General features: G+C 40.5%; 1 protein-coding gene across 2 annotated transcripts; it reads right to left on the bottom strand.

Annotated features, from left to right (window-relative positions):
• Positions 1-454: 454 nt before the first annotated feature.
• Positions 455-19,149, bottom strand: fam107b (family with sequence similarity 107 member B). Of its 2 annotated transcripts, none has more exons than XM_020631344.3 (4): positions 18,964-19,149; positions 5,695-5,866; positions 2,151-2,307; positions 455-1,978 (listed from the first exon to the last, which is right to left on the bottom strand). In XM_020631344.3, the coding sequence occupies exons 2-4, from the start codon at positions 5,820-5,822 to the stop codon at positions 1,859-1,861; spliced, it is 405 nt and encodes a 134-aa protein (XP_020487000.1). In that variant the 5' UTR covers positions 5,823-5,866; positions 18,964-19,149; the 3' UTR covers positions 455-1,858. The 2 variants fall into 2 exon arrangements, with proteins under 2 accessions (XP_020487000.1, XP_020486999.1); XM_020631343.3 differs by lacking the exon at positions 18,964-19,149 and adding an exon at positions 7,142-7,328.
• Between the last annotated feature and the right edge of the window lie 4,397 nt (positions 19,150-23,546).

The following is a 23,546-nucleotide window of genomic DNA, read 5'->3' as shown; positions in this document are numbered from 1 at the left end:
ATTTGTGCCACGCGCTATTCCCTTTTCCCTTTTGAACACAAGCACCGCCTCTTCAGGGCAACTTTTGATCAAGCAATACATACGCACCAAAAATGCTAAATTAGGTCACCTAATTTAATTCCCCACCGCCAACAATTTCAAAGCAATTCTATTAATTCATCACAACATGTGCCTCTCACCATCAGTGACAACCAGCTGTAAAATAACCGAACCAGATTATTTCCAAACACAGCCCTTCGTCTAGACATCTGAATGCTGCAGCCTGGGAGAAAAACCAACACCAGCATCAGACTAAATAGACAGAGCTTATCACAGAGATGAGCTCTGTTTGATCAGCATACTGCTTTGCTCTTATTTTTGTCTCTCTCACTTTCTTCTATTTGGAAAAATAAAGTTGTCTTTAGTAATATAACAATTCATAATACTCAAGAACTTACAAAAAAATAAAGATAAATTCAACGTGTTCAAATGTTTATTTTAAAGAATATTCTGGAGGAAAAACACAGGGTTATGTTGGTATAAAACGTCTTTTACCATGAGAATAATAACGTTTATTATCTCTGAGACCCACAACCAGATATTCAGATCAATTATACGATGTGATATTTGAAGAACCACCAGATGTGCTTTTTCAAATGTTATCACAGTTTCTCAGATTGTATTTGCATTTTGGAAGGTCTTAGATTGAATTCAAATGTTCTCATTTAAATTCTCTGCCTGAACAGCAGTGCCTCGATCGTAATTAAAGACAAAACACTGAATTTAAAAAGTTTCCAGGAAGCTTTTCGGAGTTGTTTCAGGAGCGATGCAGATACTTGTATTCCAAGAAATACCACTCAATCACATCTTTTTTTATGACAGGTTGCCTACATATAAAAAAAACAGGTAGTTTGTTTATAAATGCACACAAAGACTGATCAGACAGTTCTTATTGTTATTGACCGACCCGACAAAATCTTAAATTATTTATTAAGTAACACTTTAATGATACAAAACAACAGAATATATCAAGGAAACGGTCACTCTCATGCCTGGGAGTTCCACTATTGCTCAACATTGCTTTAGCTGAGGAAATGGCATGTTAAAAGTTTGAAAATAAAAAAAAATAATAATAAAGCAAATTTGAGTGTTTTACACCATTGTACACTCCCTTTGTCCTGATCCGGCTTCATAAACTATGCTGTGAAACAAACTAAAACACGGAACGACTAAAAAAGTGTTCTCCCCTATACCTGGGCTAAAAGCTACAAACATAAATAACAAAAAGCACGTTTGTTTGGCTTTTACATTACACAGCTTCAAAAGTCCATCCAGTGTCCACTTTTCCTTATTTTGATTCTGAAGATGAGACAAAAAAAAAACAACAACAATAACAACATCGATAACAGTAAGGATAGGCGACAGCTTCTGTGGAGAGAGGAGTGAAAACCAGAGGGGACAAAAACTCCTGTGTGTCTCTGTGTGTGTGTGTGTGTGTGTGTTTGGTTTTGTCTCCATCAGAGCTCATTGGAAGCTTGTTGACCTCTTTGAAACGGTAACATGTCTGTTTTAGAGGGAGGGGGGGGGGGTTCTGTGTTCTGCTGGATGTTGTGTAAGAAGCAGAGTTGAGTACTGGCGGTCCGTGGCAGGCAGGCAGAAAGGGGGGGCAAGGTGTCTTTAGTCTGTAAAGTCTCTCCCCTCACTGCAAAGGAGGAACAGCTAGGATGGGAAAGCCAGGAAGTTCATCTCGAAACCACGGTCGGGTCACCACACATACTCGCTCTCTCTCTTCTGTACACACACTCGTGACGCCTCTGTGTGCTCACAAACACGCGCACAATCAGCCAGACCCAGACACCCCTGCTGGTTTTTTTTTTTTTTAGGTGGTCCGTTCCTCCCCGTCGGTCTCCTGCTTGGTCCTGCGCAGGTTGCTCTTCATCTTCACAAACTCGGGTGTGTTTTCTTGTTCCTCCTCGTTTTTCTGTTGCTCGAGCTCCAACTGCAAAAGAAAGACATTCAGATTAAATAACATTTGAATTAACTACTGAGAGTAAACTATATAAACAACGTCCTCTTGCTTCAACTCCTAGGATCCAAACAAGCGGTCAATTTTCATCTCTACAATGTTTATGATGCTAAAGGGGACAGTTTTTACTCTTTCAATCATTTACCTGTTCTAGTTTTTGTTGTCTTTTCATGAGCTCAATCTCCAGATCGCTCCTCTTTTTGTGGGCCTCCTGCTCCTCCTTCTGGGCCTTGAGAACTTGCTCCCTCTTCCTCTTCTCCAGAACCTTCTGTAGCTCAGGTTTGTTCTGAGGAGCCAGACCCCTGTGACGAAACCACGAGTTAAGCAGCATGTCACCAAAATAAAAGCTCAATGAAAAAAAAAAAACCCTCAGACATCATCATGCTCTAATGACACCCAGAGGGAGATTATGGTTCCCATTCATACATAACAGATGATCGCCATGACCTCGTTCTACTTTCACAGATCAGTATTACATGTTCTGGACTGTTTGCCATCATGGGAATGGACTTTGGAAAAAAAAAAAAAAAGAAGAGTTGCAGTAGTCTTTGAGAAAGCCAGAGGGATTGTTACACAACTGTCTGGAGCTCGTGCACAAAACATTCAGAAAGAGGACAGGGACATCTTAGTAATGTGTGAGTGTGTCTCAAATGTTATGCAACGCACCGAACTCCTCCAAATTCTGAGAGAGAAGGGTGGGGGCCGAGGATGAGAGGCTCGTGAGCTCAGATGCTTAGTCATAGCGTACAGGGATGGTTTAGGAACAAGTCGAAAAATGTTCAAAGTGAATTAACAGCAAATCCCATAATGGATTATGAAGGCACAAGACGAAGAAAAAAAGAACAGCTAAAGGACAGAGGGTATCTGTGGGTCATAAATCACATGGGCCCTTCATAAATTCAATAAAACAAATTATATTATACAGATCAGTCTCTGCATGATTTCTGATTTTTCCATGCACAGGCTGCATTCTCCCGCTTCTTAAAAAACAAACAAACTAGAGCCCGACGGATATTGGATTTTTTGGAACTGATATCGATATTGGGGACAAATTAAATCTGATACCAATATATTTCTTAGATCCATGTTCAATTTGTAAAGATAGATAGATACACACATTGTTTCTATTTCTTGTTTCTATTTATTTTACTGCTCTTACCTTCTTATTGCTGTTCTCTTTTTATTTGCTTTTAGCTCTTTTAGTTTCTTACATCTTTTTAAATCTTTGGTCCTCTTGGTCTCAGCTCGTGTTGTTGGGTTCTTATGATGGTTCTTATGATGGTTCTTATGATGGTTCTTATGATGGTTCTTATGATGGTTCTTATGATGGTTCTTATGATGGTTCTTGTGATGGTCGGGGTTATATATGTCTGTTGGGTATCGTGCACTTTGGGTTCTTTTCTTTTGAATTGTTTTTAGTATTTTGCATCTGTTATATTCTTACTGTTGTTTCTGTTCTTCTGTGTTTGGTTTAGTTTGCTTTGTTCTTGTTTTTTGCTGTTTGTCAAAGCACTTTGTAAACCTCTGTTTTTAAAAGGTGCTATATAAATAAAGTTATTATTATTTATTGCGTTTATCCGTCAAATGGTATCAAACACTTGTGGAAAAGATACACAGAAACGTACACAACATGATCACTTAACTTGAAAAATAACTGATACTCAAATGAAATGCTATTTGACTGGTAAATAAATCTAGTTATATTGACGCATATCTGCAATAAACCTAGCCGACACTAAGTGACACTAAGTCACTTGATATCCTAATATCGGCCGGCCGATTTATCAGCCGGGCTAAGAAAAAAAAAAAACTGTTTCCCTACTTCACTGCAGTTTAGCAACATGACACCTTAATCAAATTCATTATCAAATCTGGCAGATTACATAACCAAGACCACGATGTTCTAAGAAGTAGTGGGAGGCACTACTTTAACTACAGTCACTCTTGTTTTTTCCTGACGGCGAGGGGGTCTTATGAAAGCACTTAACTAGCTGAAGCAGACACGAGAGTGAGAGAGGTGATCAGGTCATGCTGTTTTTCAAGCACCTCGTACAGAAGGGAGCAGGGTCAAGGTCACGGAAAGTAATAAGACAGACTACAAAGATGCTTACGCCACTCCTCTCTCACCATGGGAAACGTTTACATAATCACGACCCCCGACCCATGAAAGCACACCCTCTAGCAAGACTGGGAAAAAAAAAATGTGTGTTCAAAATCCCACACATCAATACCTCCATCTGCTCAAACACGTACACAGTCCTCCTGGTGGCTGAAATTTCTGGCATTCTTCTGTAAGTGTGTGTATGTGTGTGTGTGTGTGTGGGAGGAGTCATCACAGCTAAGGTAGCACAGGCAGAGAAAAGGCCTTCAGCCAGAAATTGTTTTGTAATCTTGATTACATAACACTTTTTTTTTTTTTTTCTCTCTGTGCAACCGTTCATCCATCCATGCATCCATCTACCCACCCCTCCCCACTCTCATCAGCGTGACTAATCAACTATGCAGGCAAGCTTTCTATGCTCTCAGTAGAAGATAAGAGCCCTATCATAACATGTTCATCCCCGTAGAAGACCAGCACATTCATCACTGAGACTGTTCTTATGCTCCAGGACGTCCCCTGCATAGATGGCAAATACAAACAAATTTGGGCAATAATAAAAAAAATATTTCAAATCATTTTATGACATTCCTTCCATGGCCTCTTTTATTCTGTCCACCCTGGTCTCTTCTCCATCATTCATTTATGCTCACTGTTTGGCCCGTTTACGACAGCGCATCTCAGCTGTGATGTAACAGCTGTCCACAGCACGTCTGTTTACGTCGCTATTAATAGCTCGGGCACAATGCTGCCGGCGCTGTTTGCCGAGAGAAATTAAAACATTTCGTGTTAAAAGGCTGATCTCGGGTCAATGTATCGATGTGTTTTTTTTATGCATGGATGCTCACATAGACCGCACTAAATCCAATGTTGGATGATCCAGTGTTAATATCTGCCGCCCGAGCAGCTTCATCCTGTGCAGCGTGTCCGTATGACCTTTACATAACCAATTTTGACACACTAATGCACTTGAGGATTTATATAATAGCTCCTATGAAAGTTTCATACCCTTTGCTTTACATAATGCTGCTGCTGGGGGTTGCATGGACCAGTGAAGTCAAACAAAGTGACATCCTGCAGAAGCATCCGCACAGTCTGCAAGGAAAGCAATTACATGAAAGCGGCAGAATAACTGCATTAACTCAACCACGATGAGCAGAGATGATTTGTCATGGATCCCGACTCTACTCCTTCATCTTGGCTAGCCGATTCTGAACCAGGGACAACTTCATATTGTTGCCATAAACAAACAAACAAGCCGATGACAATGACCCAGAAACTGTTGGACAGACAGGCTATACTATCTCATAAATGAATAAACCATAATCACTCCAATTATGTGCTGCACGTGAATTGCAAGTGTTTTATTATTGTCCTTATCACTGATATGGGAATTGATTCATCTTTGTTGAACTTTAATCTGGTAGTTTATAAGTCACAAACCAGTCTTTGCAGACATTGGTTTCCTGTTGTAAAATAACAATCACGTCCTGAAAAGCACTATGTGCGTTTACCATAAAACAATTGTGAAAGCTATAAAGCAGAGAAAGAGGGAGGGTGGTATTGAAGGTGTGTTTGTCAGTCCCCTTACCTCTTCTGGTTCATTAGCAGCTCTCGATGCAGGTCCTGGTGGTTTCTGGAGTTCTTGACCGGGTTGATCAGCTTCTTGGGTTTGATGAGCTCATCACAGTCTCCATCCAGATAGTCGGGCTCCGCCATGACACTCCTCCCTGATGACAGCGACAGACCAGGATCACAGGGGTCTGAATTGAAAAAAGAAAAAGGAAATAAAAGGGGGGGTGCGATTATTTAACTGCAACAATGATATGGGTTCAGACGCGGCCAGTTATGCTGTTGTGGAAGAAAACCTTCAAATCTATGTCGCACAGTCAAACATTTCCAGGGATCAAACGTTTCTCAGAAATCACACTTGTTTTAAAACCCTAATATGAACATCTGCCTCATCATCTGGCATAAGCTCAGGGTTTTTGGATGGTCTCTATGGTGATGGAGAGACTCTGTGCTGGACTTACATAATAGTACGACACTGTGAAGAGGAATGTCGTACTTACTGTAACAGAACTCATATGCAAAGTAGTGACTGAATAACACTCAGGTACATTTGCTACAAGGCACTGGTCTCTTATGGCCATTTTAGATCTTTAATTATCAACTCCTTTACTTCTGATTGCACATGTTTCAATTGATTTTGTTTTTAAATACTTTTTATTATCAGTTTGTTGGTTTTTAAATGATTTTGTTTATCTATGATGTGTATATGTATACAGTATATGCATATGCTTATGTGTACATATATATGCATGTTTGTTATTTTTCATTGTTTATCCTGCTCGACGTCATTGTAAATGAGGGCTATGCTCTCAATGATTTTCAAGTGTAAATAAAGACATAATTTAAATATATGTGATCCAAAGAGTCAGCTTTGTATTGCACTCCATATCAGAGGGATTCTCATTTATGATGTCCACATATAGAAGAGCTTCTTTTGTCAACTTTAGTTGAAAAACAAAATACATTCCGCATTTCAAAGTACGATACACAATTTGTTTTTATTTATTTAAAAAAAAATTAACCAGATAATGAGTCGAAATCTAATATTTTCCAGACCAAAAGCCCTGAACATGTGGGGTTATTATAAAGCCGAGAATTAACTGAGATAAACCAAGTTTGACCGACACCTCACCTTACTATTAACATGTTACTCGCATGCTAAAGACAATAACAGCACAAGTAATGCCCAACTGTAATACAGTATATGGGACAGCTACAGTAAGTGCCACTGTTCCTTTGTAAGCTTTGGTAAACAAAAAATGTCCACACTTGCAGCTCACTGACGGCTCACATGCTCCATTAAAACAGTGAAGAGTTCAGTTCACTACAGTTCACTTTTTAGTTAATAAAAAAAATACAAATAAAAACCTCGGCAGATAACATTCACATCATTTCTTCAGATTTAAGACGACTAAGTTACTTTCTTTCAATCACTCTCTACAAAAGTGAATCTTCGATGAACTCACCCTGCAGATGAGGAAAGACGGGGAATCTGAACATTGTCGCCATCTCTGCTATTTTCCCTTTAGAGCTTGTCTTCCAGGAAATTCTATTAAAACCTGCCGTCCTGTTTATCAGCACGCCACAGAGCCTCACACCGGAGACGTGCTTTGTTCTGCACAGCTGTTTCGCTACTGAGCTGCTCGGAGTTCAAAGTCTGTTTTATAGCTGCGCTCACACACAGACACACAAACACATCGTCTCTATCTCTCCCTCCCTCCCTCTCCCTCTCACTTCCTCGTCTATCTTCCCTACTCACTGTCACCGAGCATCCATAAGCTACGACTTTATAGTCAATCTTTTTCTGAAGACACATATTTTGGCTTATAAATGAGTCCTCTTATTATTTTCTGGAACATCGGGGTATTTATATCAAGTTGATAAAATAGTCTAAAAACAATTGCAACAAAAAGATGAGAGTAGAACAATATAGACTAATACAGAGAATAACAACCTGGTCCAAACATAAGTACTTGTTTATTTCAATATCACCTTCGTTTCATCCCACATGGCCTGAGGAATGATTCATTTGTATAGACAATGCTGTCGTCAAAAACGTGAGTGAATACTGCCTGTCTGAGAGCGATAAGGAAGGACAGACTTGTAATGTCTAAAAATACTGAGCAATTTCATGGACGCTGAGCGGGCCAATCACATTTCTCAGTTGTAAGATACCTTTTTTACTGCACGTGTTTGATGCAGACGTTGGGGTGGGGGGTGGGGGGGTTGTGTCCTTAAGAAACAAAACAAAACCACTCAAATGATGGGTGTAATGTGTCGAAGACGCCACTAGAGGTCGACAGTCGTGCATCCCAGAAGCTAAACTGTTCTAGTTACATAACAAAGAAGCCAAAGATAAACATGGTTTGTGGTTGCATGCTTCCCGAACAAAGACAGAGAAATACCCCGGTGTAATTAGAATGGATGGATGGAGTGGAGTATGTTGACATATGCAAATACAGCTTGTTCCATTTGATTGTGACTTATAGGGATGGTGGATAGTAAGTCCTTCTAATCTGGGATTAGAAACCTTTAAAAATGACATATTTACCTTCTCACGTGGCCAATGGAAAAGTTAATATCTATGCGTACATTACATTCAGAAAATCATCAACCTAAAGTATTACTTTAAGTTCAATCTCTTCATTGAAGAAAGCTTTACAAGTTCATTTCTTCTACATAAAACATTGGCTATGATGTTAGAGTGCCAGTCACTGTTCATTTTGTGACAGAGTGTTTGCACGAGTGTGCCCACCTCTGGGTCGACCAGCGAGCTGCGCGCGGGCACACGTGGCCTGTGTACATCAAAGGCAGCGTGTGTTAACGCTGGCAGGAGGGGGTACAGGAACTTACAGACATACAGTGTTGTCAAAGTGTCAGTTAGGTTCACACATCTGCCACAACTTCCTTTGTGCCCCGAGGGAGAGGGGAAGTGACATGGAGGGTTCAAAAGGAACCCATAACCTCAAATTGGAGCCCTTAGAAAATGCCGCCTTATCATTGGTCGTTCTGATTGTTTCCATAAATGTCCCTTCTGGGTTCACTTAAAAGCAACAGATAACATGTTTTACAAGTAGTTAAAGTTCAACAGGTATAGAGAAGAGTAGATAAAAACCGCATTTAGTGCATAGCTGTGCCTCAAGGTCTGTGCTTTTACTATGTGTCGGCTGTGAAACTATGCAATAGCAACTATAACATCCATTCAGTAGAAAATGTAATGATGTCTGCTAGAAAACTACAAAACATAAAATGCACTATAGAAGCAAGCCCCACAGCATTTTAGTGCAGACGTCTATACTCAGTTCTCGGGACAACATGTCCTGCTGTTCCAGGAACCTCATTAAAACAAAACACAACTTTACAGCAAAAACACACACACACACACACACACACACACACACAATAATGAGACTATAACAAGACCCAAATCTCCAAGAGAAAGGGTGCAGCATTCGGAGTGACCCGGGACTCCAGGAATGCAAAATGAGAAGAAAACTGCGGTGAAAACAGTGGAAAAGGACAGGAGAGAAACTGGGTCGGTGGAGATTCTAAAGAAAAGAGTCAAAGACAGCTTTCCCTTTGTTTACTTGAATTCACCCTGTCGCCCTACTGACCCTCATGCTACTGTTATTTCACACACTGAGGTACTTCACCTTTTTCAATCAGCCAGTCTCAAGAAATGACTGATTGAACATGAACGAAAAAAAGACAGATAAAATGAGTTCAGAAAGTTAAAACCAAGTAAAGGCTCAAACATAATAGAAATACTTTTTTCTACATAATGTTATCATTCTCTGACATGTTGACTTTTCTTTTTTTTCCTAAAAGAAAACGTGTGTTTGGAAGCTTTTTTAGATTTAGAAACCTGAAGTGATTGGATGAGTGTATATTAGATTAGCATTGCTGCACTATAGTGACTGTTTGTGAAAGTGTTCCTCTCAGTGGCAGGTTGCATTAGAGCTGATAGAATGACTTATGTTTGCAGGGTAGAGCCTGCACGGTGCCAAGTGATTGCATCAGCGCAACTAGCTCTGCGTTATGAGTGAATATGCACAAAGACCTGCATTCAGAATACAGGCACATTTCTCAACTTCCCCACTCAACTGTCATTGTCTCTGTGTTACCATGGAGACCTGCCATCATCACCCCCCACCCCGACACTTCACTTTAGTGACTCAGCATTTCGGAACAGGAAAGAGCTGCTATACCAACGTATACCAACGTATACCAACGCATGATAGACATGAGAAACGGCCATAATTGAGGAGACTTTCAAGGTTTAAAACAAATTTAAAGCGGCTGCAATCCATTCAACCGGTGGGTTGAATGACTTTACTTCAGCAAAAACGGTCAGATTAACCCACCTGCTCAACACCAAAGTGAGACAAAGTTACTAAATAAAGGGCTATATTTATCTCAGATGTTTAGGAGAGCTAACTTGTAGAGCTAAAAGGAGGGAGGGGGTTGACAAATCAGCCAGAAACACAGTGAATGCTTAAATTCATTTGTGTGTGATGTGTATATTAGCAACAGTAAGAGATCAAATTTAAAAATACAAAACTGATAATGTTGGGTCCAAGCTTTTTTCGGATGGACAAAAATCTTACATTTCACGTTGTATATGAATAAATATGTAGAGTATATGCCCAATTATAGGAAAAATGTTTTCCATCAAAAGCAATCTTCTTTGTCTGACAGTAATGAAGGATGGGAAGGAGAACCAACAATGACCATTATAATGCATCTCTTTAGTTTCACTGCTGGGAAGCATGCAAATATAACAGGAAAGAAAAAAACAATAAGGAAACATAATGTGGATTGTTACAGACATGACAAGCAAGAGAGATAGAAGAGGTTGATATATTTATGTTTTGGATGCACGCCAAGACAGACGCATCGGGTAAAAGGCGCAAAAGTGATGCGGATCAGTTCTCATGAGTCAACAGTGGCCTGCAGAGTCAGAGAAAATGAAGGCGAGGAGAGCAGCTGGTGGCCTGCTCCACCATGTGACCCTCCTTTCCTCCTCCAGGACACACACACACACACACACACACACACACACACACACACACACACACACACACACACACACACACACACACACACACACACACACACACACACACACACACACACACACACACACACACACACACACACACACACACACACACACACACACACACACACACACACACACGCAGAGCAGAGCAGAGCATGGTCTGGGCAACTGTCAACTGTCATTGGTCGTGAGCATATTGCCGACCACACCCACTCCATCATTAGCGAGCCAAGATTTGTCGTTTCACAGTATTCTGCACTAATGTGTGCAGGGGTCTGCTGACAAAAGAACTAAACATTTTAGCCCCTGGTTTGCTTTATGCGTATCATTGAAACATCTAAATGATCCAACATTAGAAACAAACGTAGGTTTTGAAGAGCAAAGGCCAATTAAACTGGCTTGTAAAGTGATTCCAGTTTAAGTTAAACCTAAGAGAGATATTCAGGTTCCTCTTTTAGATCACTTCTGCACAAAAAACTCCAATAGATTGGTTTCTCATTATACTCTTGTATGCAACAACAAAAAATCTGCTTGCTCAAAATCATTAATGCAGAAACACCCATCCAGTTCCTTGTGTTCAGTCTCCCTTTATATCTTTCCTTGGCCAGATTCAGTCTATTCCACTCACAGATGGGAGGTCCCCCCCTCGGGGGAAATGGCGTCATCAAAACCCCTCAAGCAACCCCCACACCCCTTCTTTCTCCTTCATACACACAGCCCCCCCCCCCCCCCCCCCCCCCCCTTGCTGTACAAACCGGACATAACAGAGTGTGCTTCTCATAGCCTCTCTGTTAATGAAGCGGCCATTCAGCCATAAATAGGGGAGGCTCTAATTAAAACACACACAGAGATAGATGAGTTTTTAACTGACAGCTGTGTGGGGTGAGATGGGAAAGGGAGAGCAAGGGTGATGTGTTAGAGAGAAAGCAACAGATAAAGTGAAGGAGCTGAGAGTTGGGTAGTGACAGTGAGCTCACTTCCCGGACAGGCCCCGTGTGCGCATGACATGCTCGTTTACAAGCTTCACCCATGACAACACATAAATCATGATGGGCAGTGACGTACATGTGCACTTATTTCCTGAGCGTAGATTGAAACAATAGAAGCATTCATTTCATATCTTGAAGTTCGTGTCAAGAGCAAAAAAAAAGAAACAGCTCACAGATGTGGAGTCTTCGTTTTCATGGTACTATACGTGCGTGCGTAAGCAAAATAACATGTGACACTGCAGTTCCCCTCAGGGGAAAGTGACATGCAGAGACAGAAGTAGACAAAAAGATAAGAGAACACAATGAACTAGTCAGGAGCACAAATTGTGTGTACAGGACACAGACAGAGTTCAACTCTTGCAAATACTGGAAAGTGAAATATTACATTATATATATAGTTTCATAAATATTATCAAACTAGTCCTTGGGAGATATCTGGTGTTCAATGAAATAGTAATCAAATAAAGAATATTAAGATCGTTCATATTTGCAATTTAAAAAAAAACACATGTATCCATAGTAATTACCTTCAGAGGACTGAATCATGAAGGCCAGGGTAAGAACAAAGAGCAGAAGAAAACAAGAGCAGAATGGATCCTGAAAAAGTATGCTTGGGGTTTTTCGGGGGTTGGATCTGTTTTGTATTTCCTGCCTTGGAGTTGGAGTGGGGGCCTGGAGCTGGGGCGAAGAGGAGCTGGGGAATTCAGGGGCCTCATCATGTTCTGAACTACGAAAGCATCCACGCCTCTTCCCACAGCGTGATGATGTCACCAGGGAGACACGAGATGATCGGAATTTACAATCAGGGTTTTAGGGTTCATAAAGCACAGATGCACATCGATGCGCCAACACCCACACAATACAAAGATTAAGTAACACTAATTGCGTCACAAGAGGGAGGGAGCATGAGCTGTTATAGGCTTTAGCTGGGCAGGATTACATATGGCATGTGTGTTTGTATGTGTGGATGTTTAAAAACCTTGATGTCATGAAGGGGATTCTGGGCGGCTCCACAGACTGTCATGAGGAAGAGTAAACACCCAAACTAATTACTGCGCCTGCCAGCTGGGATAATCGTTTATCCAAATCATTGTTTGTACTGTACCTGTCTCCCTCTAATGTAGTTCTCCTCTATCTGCAATATTTACAGTAAAATAAGTTTTTTGTTTTAACTTGGATCTAGTCAATAAATCAAACTTTCAAACCCTTTTTTAAGCTGACCAGTGGCCTGTACTATGAAGCTGTTTTTTTGGTTATCGAGGTAACTTGAGGGTCGACAGCTGTTTTCAGACATCAGTTTGTAAAAAAAAGCAATGCCTACTGACCAATCAGATGTCTTGATTGATGAGCTCTTGGATCGTGAGAGGGGAGACGGGAGAGAGACCAAATACTTTGTCTTTCCTTTTGTTTTGTTGTTTTGTGAAATAGGCTTTATGAAGAAAAGTTTTGATTTCTGCTTTCCTGACATCATCCAACAACAGAGACGGAAAAAAACCCAGAAGAGCTTACCAGTTGTTTTCCTTTAAGTCATAACATAATCCTTAAGCATACTAGGTTACTGCTCTCACTAATAGCCTACTAGTCTTTACTAAATGTAATTAATCTGTTGTCTGTATTTTATGTTTAACCCCTTCATATTTTCTTATCACAGTTTGCTCTTGGAAAATCTGCAAAAGGCAGACGTGATCATGTCTGTGATTGGTCATTTACTGCTGACACCGCCTCGTTCATGTGAACGTCCTCGCAGAAACTCTGGGTTGATTCGTCAAGTTGATAACCAGCTTCATGTAAACACTTTGAGCTCGTGAAGCAAGGCACACAAAAGACTCACTTCATATCACAGGCCCCTGAGGTCTTTTTCTAGGAAGTGAGGTTCATCACCATAGTAACCAATGTTTTACGCCTAGCCTAGCTCTGTATCCTGCTAACATACTTGACGATGTTGACGATCATAGCCGTGCAAACTATGGTGCAAACTCTCCGTTGTGAAATACTCGGGTAGTTGATGATAACCTGGGTTTATTTATCAAGCTGAAAACCAGCAGCATCACATTACTGCTTAGCAGTATCTTCGCTTTTTGAGACCTCTGCAGATAAATTGGTGTTTCCTTTTAAAGGTGCTGTGATTTCATAGTTTGTCAACACTGAGTATCAAATTATCCTCTCAGTAGATGTATGTCTGGATTCTGTAATGTAACACAAATCAAACTTTTCTTTTAATGATATTTGCCCTTGATCAAAAAATTACTTGCTGTTGAATTTTGACAGTTTTTCCATCTCATTGTCCAATGATTTACCGTTTAAGGTCTTAAGCTCGTTGGGAATCAGATTATTATGTAGAGCAAATGAAGCTGTGGAGACAGAAGTTGATATTTCACCTATTTTAATGACAGAGGTCTTTTGGTATTTACTAAACAATGGACTTTCAGATAACATGCAAGAATTGAGGAACCTTTACAAATCTATTCCTGCTGTGTTCTCTACAAGTAGGTTCCTATTATTCATAAACTGCACAATAGTACATTTATCCAGTACACGTACAATGTTTATCATGTGTATCATGGACTCACTTTGTTGTGATTCTGCTGTAGTTCTTTATATCTATACATGTGTAACTTTCCATCACTTTCTGTGTCATGCATCCCTTTTTAAAACCACAGTGGCTGCCTTTGGTCTTGTCAGATTATAATGCAGGTTTCACTGTCTGCTCCCATCATTTTTGAGCTGTGATCTCTGTCCGCACTGACAGTGTGGACTGAAGTTGTTTCACGCAGCGGCTTGTGCTCTGTCCTGTTGCCACATGTTGTGAGCCCCTGGCTGAGGCAGATTACAGAGTGAATGGATGGATTGAAAGGGCACAGACACCACTTTTGAGTCACACTGTAGGAATGTGATGAACTTGCAAAGTGATTATTTGCTTTATGCACACAACAGAAATTACATGTAGAGGCATACACATGCACATACACATGCACACAAACATGCAAACAGCCAGTGACCTCAACTTAAACAGTGGCAACTTTGAGTGACAGAAACACTTGGGTGTTGCTATATACACTTTTCTTTAAAAGGCTAAACTCAACGTGCTTACTCATACAAAATTTGGAACACATGTCCTTAAGTATTGTGGGGGGGGGCACACCTGTCAGTGACATACAAAAGGCTGGTCTATGATCTCTAACAGCTGACGCCGACACATGGTTCTGTATGTATATGTATAGGCCCAAAGAGAACAGGTGGACTTAGACATATGCACAGCACATGCATAGATTCCAGACTGTTTTGCAACATAGACACACCAAAAAAGGGACAAATTATAGACCGAGCACACATGCACCTTATTTATGTGGCTCTTCCTCCTCCCTAGCCTGAGATGTAAACATGTGTCTTTATACTACTACTACTACTACTACTACTACAAACAGCACCCTTTTAAAAGCAGTTCATACGTCTGCCTCTTTATTAGCGTAAAAGCCATTTAGGAAAGAAAAGCCACAGTCGCTTGGTCTGGCTCTAAAGTGTGAAGTGCCATCCACTCATAAAGGAAGAGCCTTTGTTATGGCTCTGCTGTCTGTTCCAGTTCCAGATTCACAGCTTTGTGCTTTACCTCATGGAGCAGAGTCCCGCCCCTCTTCTCCCTCCATTGGCAGAGCCCAGCTGGGAGCTCTAATCCGATTGGCTTGGGGGCACACCGGAGAGGATTTGGGAGGTTCTCCTTTGTTTACATGCTTGTAGAGAAACCCCCCAATAACAACTGTTACCGTGGGTAACCAGACAATCTACCGTTAGCCAGACAGTCGAACATACAGGGGTGTGAGCTGATTGTATACGCACAAATTTATAACGAGGTAACAAACAGGCAAAATGAATCTTTGTTCAATCTGATTACTTTCTGTATGCTTGACAGGATGCAAAATATGGTTATGTACAAGCATATTTGTAGTTGTGAGGGTATAATGTGGATTCATTGTCTAATTAAACTCACTAGAGCCTATATAAGTTTTCATTATCAAAGCTCTGATTGCTTAAGACTGTAACATGAAATAGTTGCTCTGGTTTTTCCATAGGCGTATGTTCCCGTCTCTGTTTGTTAAAAGACAGCATCATATATTTTGATACAGATCTACAAAGTGCTTAATTCAATTTGTTCAGCTCAGACTTTGAATCTCTTTACTTTAACCTAACAAGCTACAAGGAGGAAGCCATTTAAAGTCTGTGTGTGTGTGTGTGTGTGTGTGTGTGCATCCGTGTGTGTCATCCTTTCTGCAGGACTATACGCAAAGTGGTCAGCACAGTAATGGGGCTTTATTGTGATTGAAGCTCCAGCATAACAGGAGGAAAATCAATGGGATTCTTCGAGAAGCCGAGCCTGTGTAGGTGTGTACGTGTCTCTGTTCTGAGTAAATCAAAGTCCAGAGGCCATCCAGTCTAAACAAAACCTTTGCACGTCTGACTTTCCTACTTCTCAAGAAACACACACATACCCACAAACACTCTACAACCATCAGTCTCACCCCAGCAGCTGTCTATCAGGGCACTGATACACGAGTCATGAGATCAGCATCTAAAACCATGGCAACCAAACTACAGTGGAGTGTAAACAGATTCTTTGTCCTGTTGTGGGATTCAGTGATTGCATCACTTGTGTTTTTCAAAAACCATGCTCGCACATGACAGGGAGGTGTGTTCTATTGAGTATCAATAGTTTGCATCAAATGCTTTGACGGGTTCTCGTGGTTTCCTTTGAGGACAAACTACCCTAATACATCATGTGTTGTGATAAACGTAGGCTGTAAATGACAGTGTGTGAGCAATTAGCCCTTTTAATAACTATATGTCAGGTTTATGGCTTTGCACTTTCTCCTTTAAGAGTTTCTGGGTTTTTTTTTTATAAAAGTGTAGGCTTAGCATCTCCTTATAATGTTCAAAAAATAGTGATAATCAACTTAATGACAGGAAGCAATATGTATTTTGAGTCATATCCAAAACATTGTTAGACAATCTTCTAGGTACAAAACTGTTTTGCAGGGGTGGCAAAGCAGCCAGATTCTACACATCTCATGCTATGAGTTTATCGTCCAGCCTTCACACCAAAGGTATTTATTTTACTTCATAAGAATGTATTAATAATGTTTGTAAAGGTGTTTCTTACCGACAACATTGACCACGACTGTATTTGATGCTTTTGCTTTTCTTGTAAAATGAAGAGGGGGTTGGGGGGGGGGTGGGGGGGACAATCTGTTTGGCATTAGTATCAAAATACAAAAAGTCTCAAATCAATCAAATCAAAAAGTCTCTGTGCGGACTGGACCTGCAGTGTGGAGACAATGTTTGTTAAAAACATGATGACTCCACTCTCAGTACAGAGAGCCTCTAAAACCTCAGTCTTTGTTTACATGGGTCATTACAGGGGAAAAGACTTTAAAAGCACGCTCTACAAAGCAGCCTTTCACCACCAGAGAACAAAATATCTATGACGAACGGACAGATCCCAGTCTTGAAGAACGCACACACACAGTAGTAACAATGTGTCTGGTGCGGTGTGGGTCTTAAGGATCAGTGCGTTCTGCTGAGTAATGAAGATTTTGTGCGAACAGACAGACCAGCAGGACTGTCTGAGATAATACTGTCAACACACATGTGGTCGCAGCTACCCCTTATGGACACACACCCACCCATTCCTGACCCAAATACCTTTATTTTCTTGAGGTCAGGTTGAGTTCCTCACATAGGCTCAGATTTTTAAAATGATACATCTGAGAAACGCACCAAAACCACTAATGGACACATCGCTATTATAGAATGGAAACTCATTTCATTCACATTTTTAAACCCCTGTGGGTGCAGTGATAATGGAGGAGAGTGTATTCTAGTTGTAACACCAAACACAAACACATATACACACACACACTGTGACAGCATCGGCCCTTACGGGAAACAGAAGACAGCAAAAGAGTAGGAGAAACAGGAGAGAGAGAGAGGAGGGAAGGAGGGGGTTCAAAGATCAGAAAACAGATGTAAATCGTTTTGCAAACTCCCCCTTCCAAATGACTAACACATGTGCGAGAAAGTTTCCCTTCCTTCCGCGCACACACACACAAATCTAAACTTAAAGAAACCCTTGCACCTTAAAAAAGGTTTAATACATACCACCTGCTTTGAAAAAAACGTCTACTGACCCAAAGCTGAACACTAATGTCAAAACTGCTCAGTTGTATTTGACTTTGCTATAGCGTCTCCACCCAGTAAACACACACACACACACTTAACCCCTCTATCTGGATTTGTGTTCGATCTGGCTGCTTGTTTAACATCTTGTTAAAGTTTGACAGGAACTTGCGCAGACTTGAGAACCCATACGCCAATGTGAGGCGGGTACAGCACGAGTTTCAACTTGCAGACCTGTTGCCTCGAAAAAAATATTACAAAAACAAACATGCTCACTTGACAGTTGGCTTCATGACAGAGGCCTGTCTGTGTATCAGCTCTGACTGAAGCCATGTGCTCTGACACAGACGGCACTAGTCATTGCTGTGCTATTACTCACACATGGTGACTTCAGATACAGCTCATTCATAAAAGATGGTCCCTTTTCTTAAGCTGTTTGTCTCACAGGTAGTGTCATTTAAAGATTTAGGGTTGAATCATTATCAAAGGGCTATCATAACAAAAAACGCTCATTGCAATATGTCAGACAGTAAGTGACTCTGGGATTGATTCAGCTTTCACATTTTAGCAGATGTATGTATAGATATTAATAACTGTAACATCAGGTGAACCTTCAAGTACAAATCACATCTCTGAATATCACAGGCACATTAGGACTCATTAAGGCTGTGCTTATTTCCCCCCACGTATTCGTTTTCTCTCACATTACATAAATTAAAGTTAAAAAAAAAGAAAAAATCAGTGTGCTCCAAAGTGAATCAAAGTCGCCTGTAAATGCTGTACAACAACCCCAACGTGTCTGTTCTTGGCTGTCCCGTTGGCTACAGTCCTGAGCCGCAACAAAAGGAGACAATGAAACAAGAGTTTGTTTTTTTGCAATCTCATTCTCAGTCTCTTCCGTTTTTCCTCTTTTCCTTTTGAACTGTCCAGTTTTAAAACGCAAACATTGTTCTTTTGCCGATGGGATCAGACAGACAGTTAAAAGCGTGCCGCTTTTGTTAGTGCGCTCGTGGAACAACCGCACGAGCTCCAGACACAAATACATACACACACACACACAGACACCTACCTCAAAGTCGACCCCGACGCGACTTCCCCAACTCCAGTTGTTTAATATTTCAAACGACAAAGTGGCTCAGGCCAACATCAGCGCGTCTCCGGATCACTTCTTTGGGGCGTGAGGTGTGTCCGCGCGACTCTGCTTTTGTAAATTGTGCAATAGCTCGCGCATACAGACACACACACACATTCTCAGTCCGGACCCATAGAAAATGTAAATTTAAGCTGGGTGGGAGGGACACGTTGACGTCACACGAGGGCTCCGCCCCTACTCTTTCTTCATCACAAGTAAATGAGTTGGGACTCCTGGAGTTCAGGGCGGGGCATGGAGCGCACACAATGATGGTTTGGGCTCACTTGCCACGCTGTACATCACTATATTAATATTTATCTCTTTTTCTCTTTTACATTTGTTTTATGTGTTTATGCACTCTGATTATATATGCTTTATCTATCTATCTATCTATCTATCTATCTATATATAGACTATTTTGAATATATTTTGTGTATTTAGCCTACACAAAAGTATGTTTTTTTCACCCTGTAGAAAGGCACAAGCATCAACATATTCATATCTTAATTAAGTTAATTTGTCCTCAATAATAGAGATGTTGCTAGAGAGGTTTTAAAAAAAAAATTGTTTAAATCTCACATATATTTTTTATCCCTGCATGGGTTATTTACATTTCTTGTATAAGTCTATTTTTTAATTGCACAGTTTAAGTTTGATTCATCTAGGGGTATTCTTTAAATCTTTTTGTTTTCTTTCGGGTTAATATATATGTATGGGAGGGGGTGGGGGGGTTAATTTGTAACAAATGTTTCATGTCATGTCTTTGTAACCTGCTACTGGATGCTTTGAATTTCCCTCGGGATCAATAAAGTATCTATCTATCTATCTATCTATCTTTCTATCTATCTATCTTTAAACATTAACAATTGGTTTAAGCTGCAGTAACTTAGGCCTATGTATAGGCTACTTAACACCACATTTGTTTGACCCTCTAATTGCTATTTGAATGTCTCATTAGCAGTAAAACCCACAGACAGTTGCCCCCATCTGCAACTCTCATCAGCTCTGTTTTTGCATCCCTCAGCTCATTTTGATGTATTTTATGACACACACTTTCACTGTTTAGGGTTCACTCTCGTGGCCCTTGTGACCCTTTGTTTTCAGCTGCAGCTGTCAGTCAAACAACTGTGATGAAACCATCCAGCACATGGCTAAAGGTACAGCATTTAGCTGTTAGACAGTATCCAGTTAATGAAAGGTCGTTTTTCTTTGGAGATGGTTGAGACCACATTGGGGCTAAAAACAACAAAACTTTAAATGAAATGTTATATTGCTGCCTGAAGAGGTAATATGTTCAAAGATTTCTATGCTGACCCTTAATGGCAATACTTTGTGCCTCTTTAAGTAACAATATCACCATCATATAAATTCAATAATCCATGTTACCGAGTATATGTTTTATTACTGCATCATTCGGTACATGGAAATATTCTAAATATATATATTTTTTTATTATTTCTTGTACATTTGACCATATTAAGCCTGACTATTGTATCATTCAGACGTTTCCTAAAACCATCTCATTGAATGTATTCCCTGGATTATACTAATGTTTGTACCTGTGACTTTGAAAATATTCTTTCTTTTTCTGTCAGGACTTAAGGGTTGGGTTTTGATTATTGTCTCCTGGTCTCTATTCTTCATTTTGATTACAGCAGATCAGTCTGCTGTCTGTTATTGTTGCAGACTGAATCCTGAGCATTCTTTGTGATAACATGTAATCTGCTTACTGATGAAGGGTCAGTGGGTCTGCTTATCCACCACCCTCCTGTTAAATCCACTCACCAAAACTGCTAGTTTAATGGAGATACGTCGGATCGTCTTACTGTGCGTATTTCAGAGGGCGCATTTATTCTTACTGACTGTAATTCTCTTGGGTTAAACGTTTAAGTCTGCACAACTACAAGAGCAGGCTTACTGGAAATGACTAAAAGAACAGGAATAAGACCCAAGGTCCGAGGTTTGAAATCTAAACTGTGGGAGCTAGGGGGGCGTCACAGAAGTAAAACATTCCTAAGTACCTTCTCGTAATTTAGGAGAGGGGTGACGAAGAGAGTTGAACTTAACAATAGGATGAGTCATGAGAGGGGTCGTCTCTGACGGAGAGGACACACCCACAGGGACCACCACCCTCAGAGCTCCCACCGTGCAGGAAACAGATGTGTGTGCAGTGTCTCTCATGTGAGTATGTGCATGCAAGAGAAGTTTTGTAGAAGAGAACAAACCAGTTTTAAGAAGCCAAAATGTTCGACTATCAGCGTCTCCTCTAACCATATGCCCCATACTGTTTTATTAAAGGGACTGCTTCACTCCCTTTCGCAAAAACTGATACCACTATATTTGTCCTAAAAACACACTGCTAAACCCAGCAGCTAGTTATCTTAAAGCATGAAAGCTAGAAACAGGGACAGAAAACTAACCTGACCGTGCCCAGGAAAAAAAAAAAACACCCATTTATAGCACATCTTAAATGTCATAATTTACACACAGTATCTTTCTTGCACAATTTTTTTTTTTTTTTAAATGTAAGAATAACTAATGTTTATTGATAGTTATTTTTGGATAATTTCCTCTCTGGAACCAGCTGCTAGTAAACTAAGAAATACAAGAAATAGTGTGAAACGTTATCAGAATGAGGATAACATCTCACCCTTGACAGGAAAGTGAATGGCTGTGTTTCCAAAAATGTGTAACCACCCACTTAACTTAGAATTGAGTCATAATCTTGCAAATGTTCAACATACTTCTAATAGTATTTACAGGTGTGTCAGACTCAAACACACATTGTACACTTACAGTCTAAACTCCTCTAATAATCCCCAAAAAATAACTCCTCTTATATATAACCTTAATGTTTTGGCAACGGGCCCGTGTTTGTAGAGAAACTACTCAGGGGATCGGCAGAGATGTTGCATCTGTCAGCGGTTTCCGTTTCAGGTGGTTTCAGAGAAGTTCAGATGTACCCATTTATTCCCTTTAACCACAACGGAACAGAAGAGATGAGTATGGAAAGTCATGTTGCCAGGACACACCCAAACAGTTTGAAATTAAACAGTTTTTTTTTATACTTTTAGAAAAGACACACAGTTTCACCCGCATGCTTTTTAACAATACTCTACATGTTTGTTGTACGTGTAAACACATGAGTTGCCAGCTCAGAGAGGCAATATGTACCCTTGAATGATGTTCACACATTTTTACATGAAGACATCATCCATGGTTTGGACGCTGAAGCATGGGCAGTTCTAGGCAGGGGCCAACAGGGGCCAGTGCCCCTGTAACACTGAGCTTGGCCCCCCCTCCAAAAGGAAGAGCCCCTCCCTAATAACACATACACAGTATTTGACTCAACAACCGGACTCACAATCTAGATATAAATACTGTTACTGAAACAAATATAAATCATGGTATTTAATGATGCGCGCTATTATTTGGCATAGTATTTATATATTTTTTTAAAGCAATCATCTTTGATGGTTAATGTTCCCCTCTGACAAAATAACTGGCCCCAGTTTGGCCCCCTCAGTAAAAGTGGTCTAGAACCGCCACTGCACTGAAGGTCATGTTGTTGTCTTTTCCTGAAAGGGGGGGGGGTCAATTTCTACAATTTGTAGGATAGATGTTTCTGTTATCTTTTCAGGGTTTCCCACAGTTCTTGTGTGTGTGTGTGTGTGTCTGTGTGTGTGTGTGTGTGTGTGTGTGTGTGTGTGTGTGTGCATGCGTGTGTCTGTACGTTAGTTTGAGAGGCCCCTTTTTTTCCTCTGTAAGGCCTCCAAGGGCCTCCACTTTAAACAGGATACATGAAAACCATGGTGACAGAGAGGTCTTCCCGTCAGCGAGGGGCGGATTTTAAACTGATGTTAGTGAATCCTACAGTGAATGATAAAATATCACAGGATTTTGGAACTGCACAAAGAAGTCTATTACATATTCTCGTCTGTTGGTGAAGACAGTACAGTCAATGTTTATATCACTCGGGTACAGGAAAGGAGAAGATCTGGTAAATAATTACATGTAATTGTAGTGTACATAAACACAACCCTCACAAGTGTGACCTACTTCTGAGTGACTGGGGGTTTACACCAGCAGAACACCAACCATATGCTGATCTAGCGTACGCTCTAGAGCCCTCGGATAAATCTGAGATACTTGTTGAAACTGTGAGTCCTTCTCTTTTAACATCTACTCCACCATTTTCTTCACTTTCTCTCTTTTCCCAAACAGCCCTAATGCATTCTTTCCACTCTGTTTTGTCTGACCCAGCAACAGTTTAGGGCATTTTACCACAGTGCGATGATGGAGAAACCACATGAGAAATATCTGCACTAAACCAATAATCCACATTTATGACATGTTTTGGAAGACATTGAAATAAGGTCCCTGTATGAAACTTTTGGAGTTGTAGCCTATATCTCTGCTCCTGCATGCGTGTGTGTGTGTGCATAACAAAAGGGGTGTATGCAGGCTGTTTTGTACAGCCTTCATAAAGCTGGGAGAGTTTTTCATAAAGTTCAGGCGAC

This window comes from Labrus bergylta, chromosome 7 (genome assembly GCF_963930695.1).
Source record: "Labrus bergylta chromosome 7, fLabBer1.1, whole genome shotgun sequence".
Taxonomy (NCBI): domain Eukaryota; kingdom Metazoa; phylum Chordata; class Actinopteri; order Labriformes; family Labridae; genus Labrus; species Labrus bergylta.
Note: the sequence above shows the minus strand (reverse complement) of the source record. Positions and strands in the feature narration are given on the sequence as shown.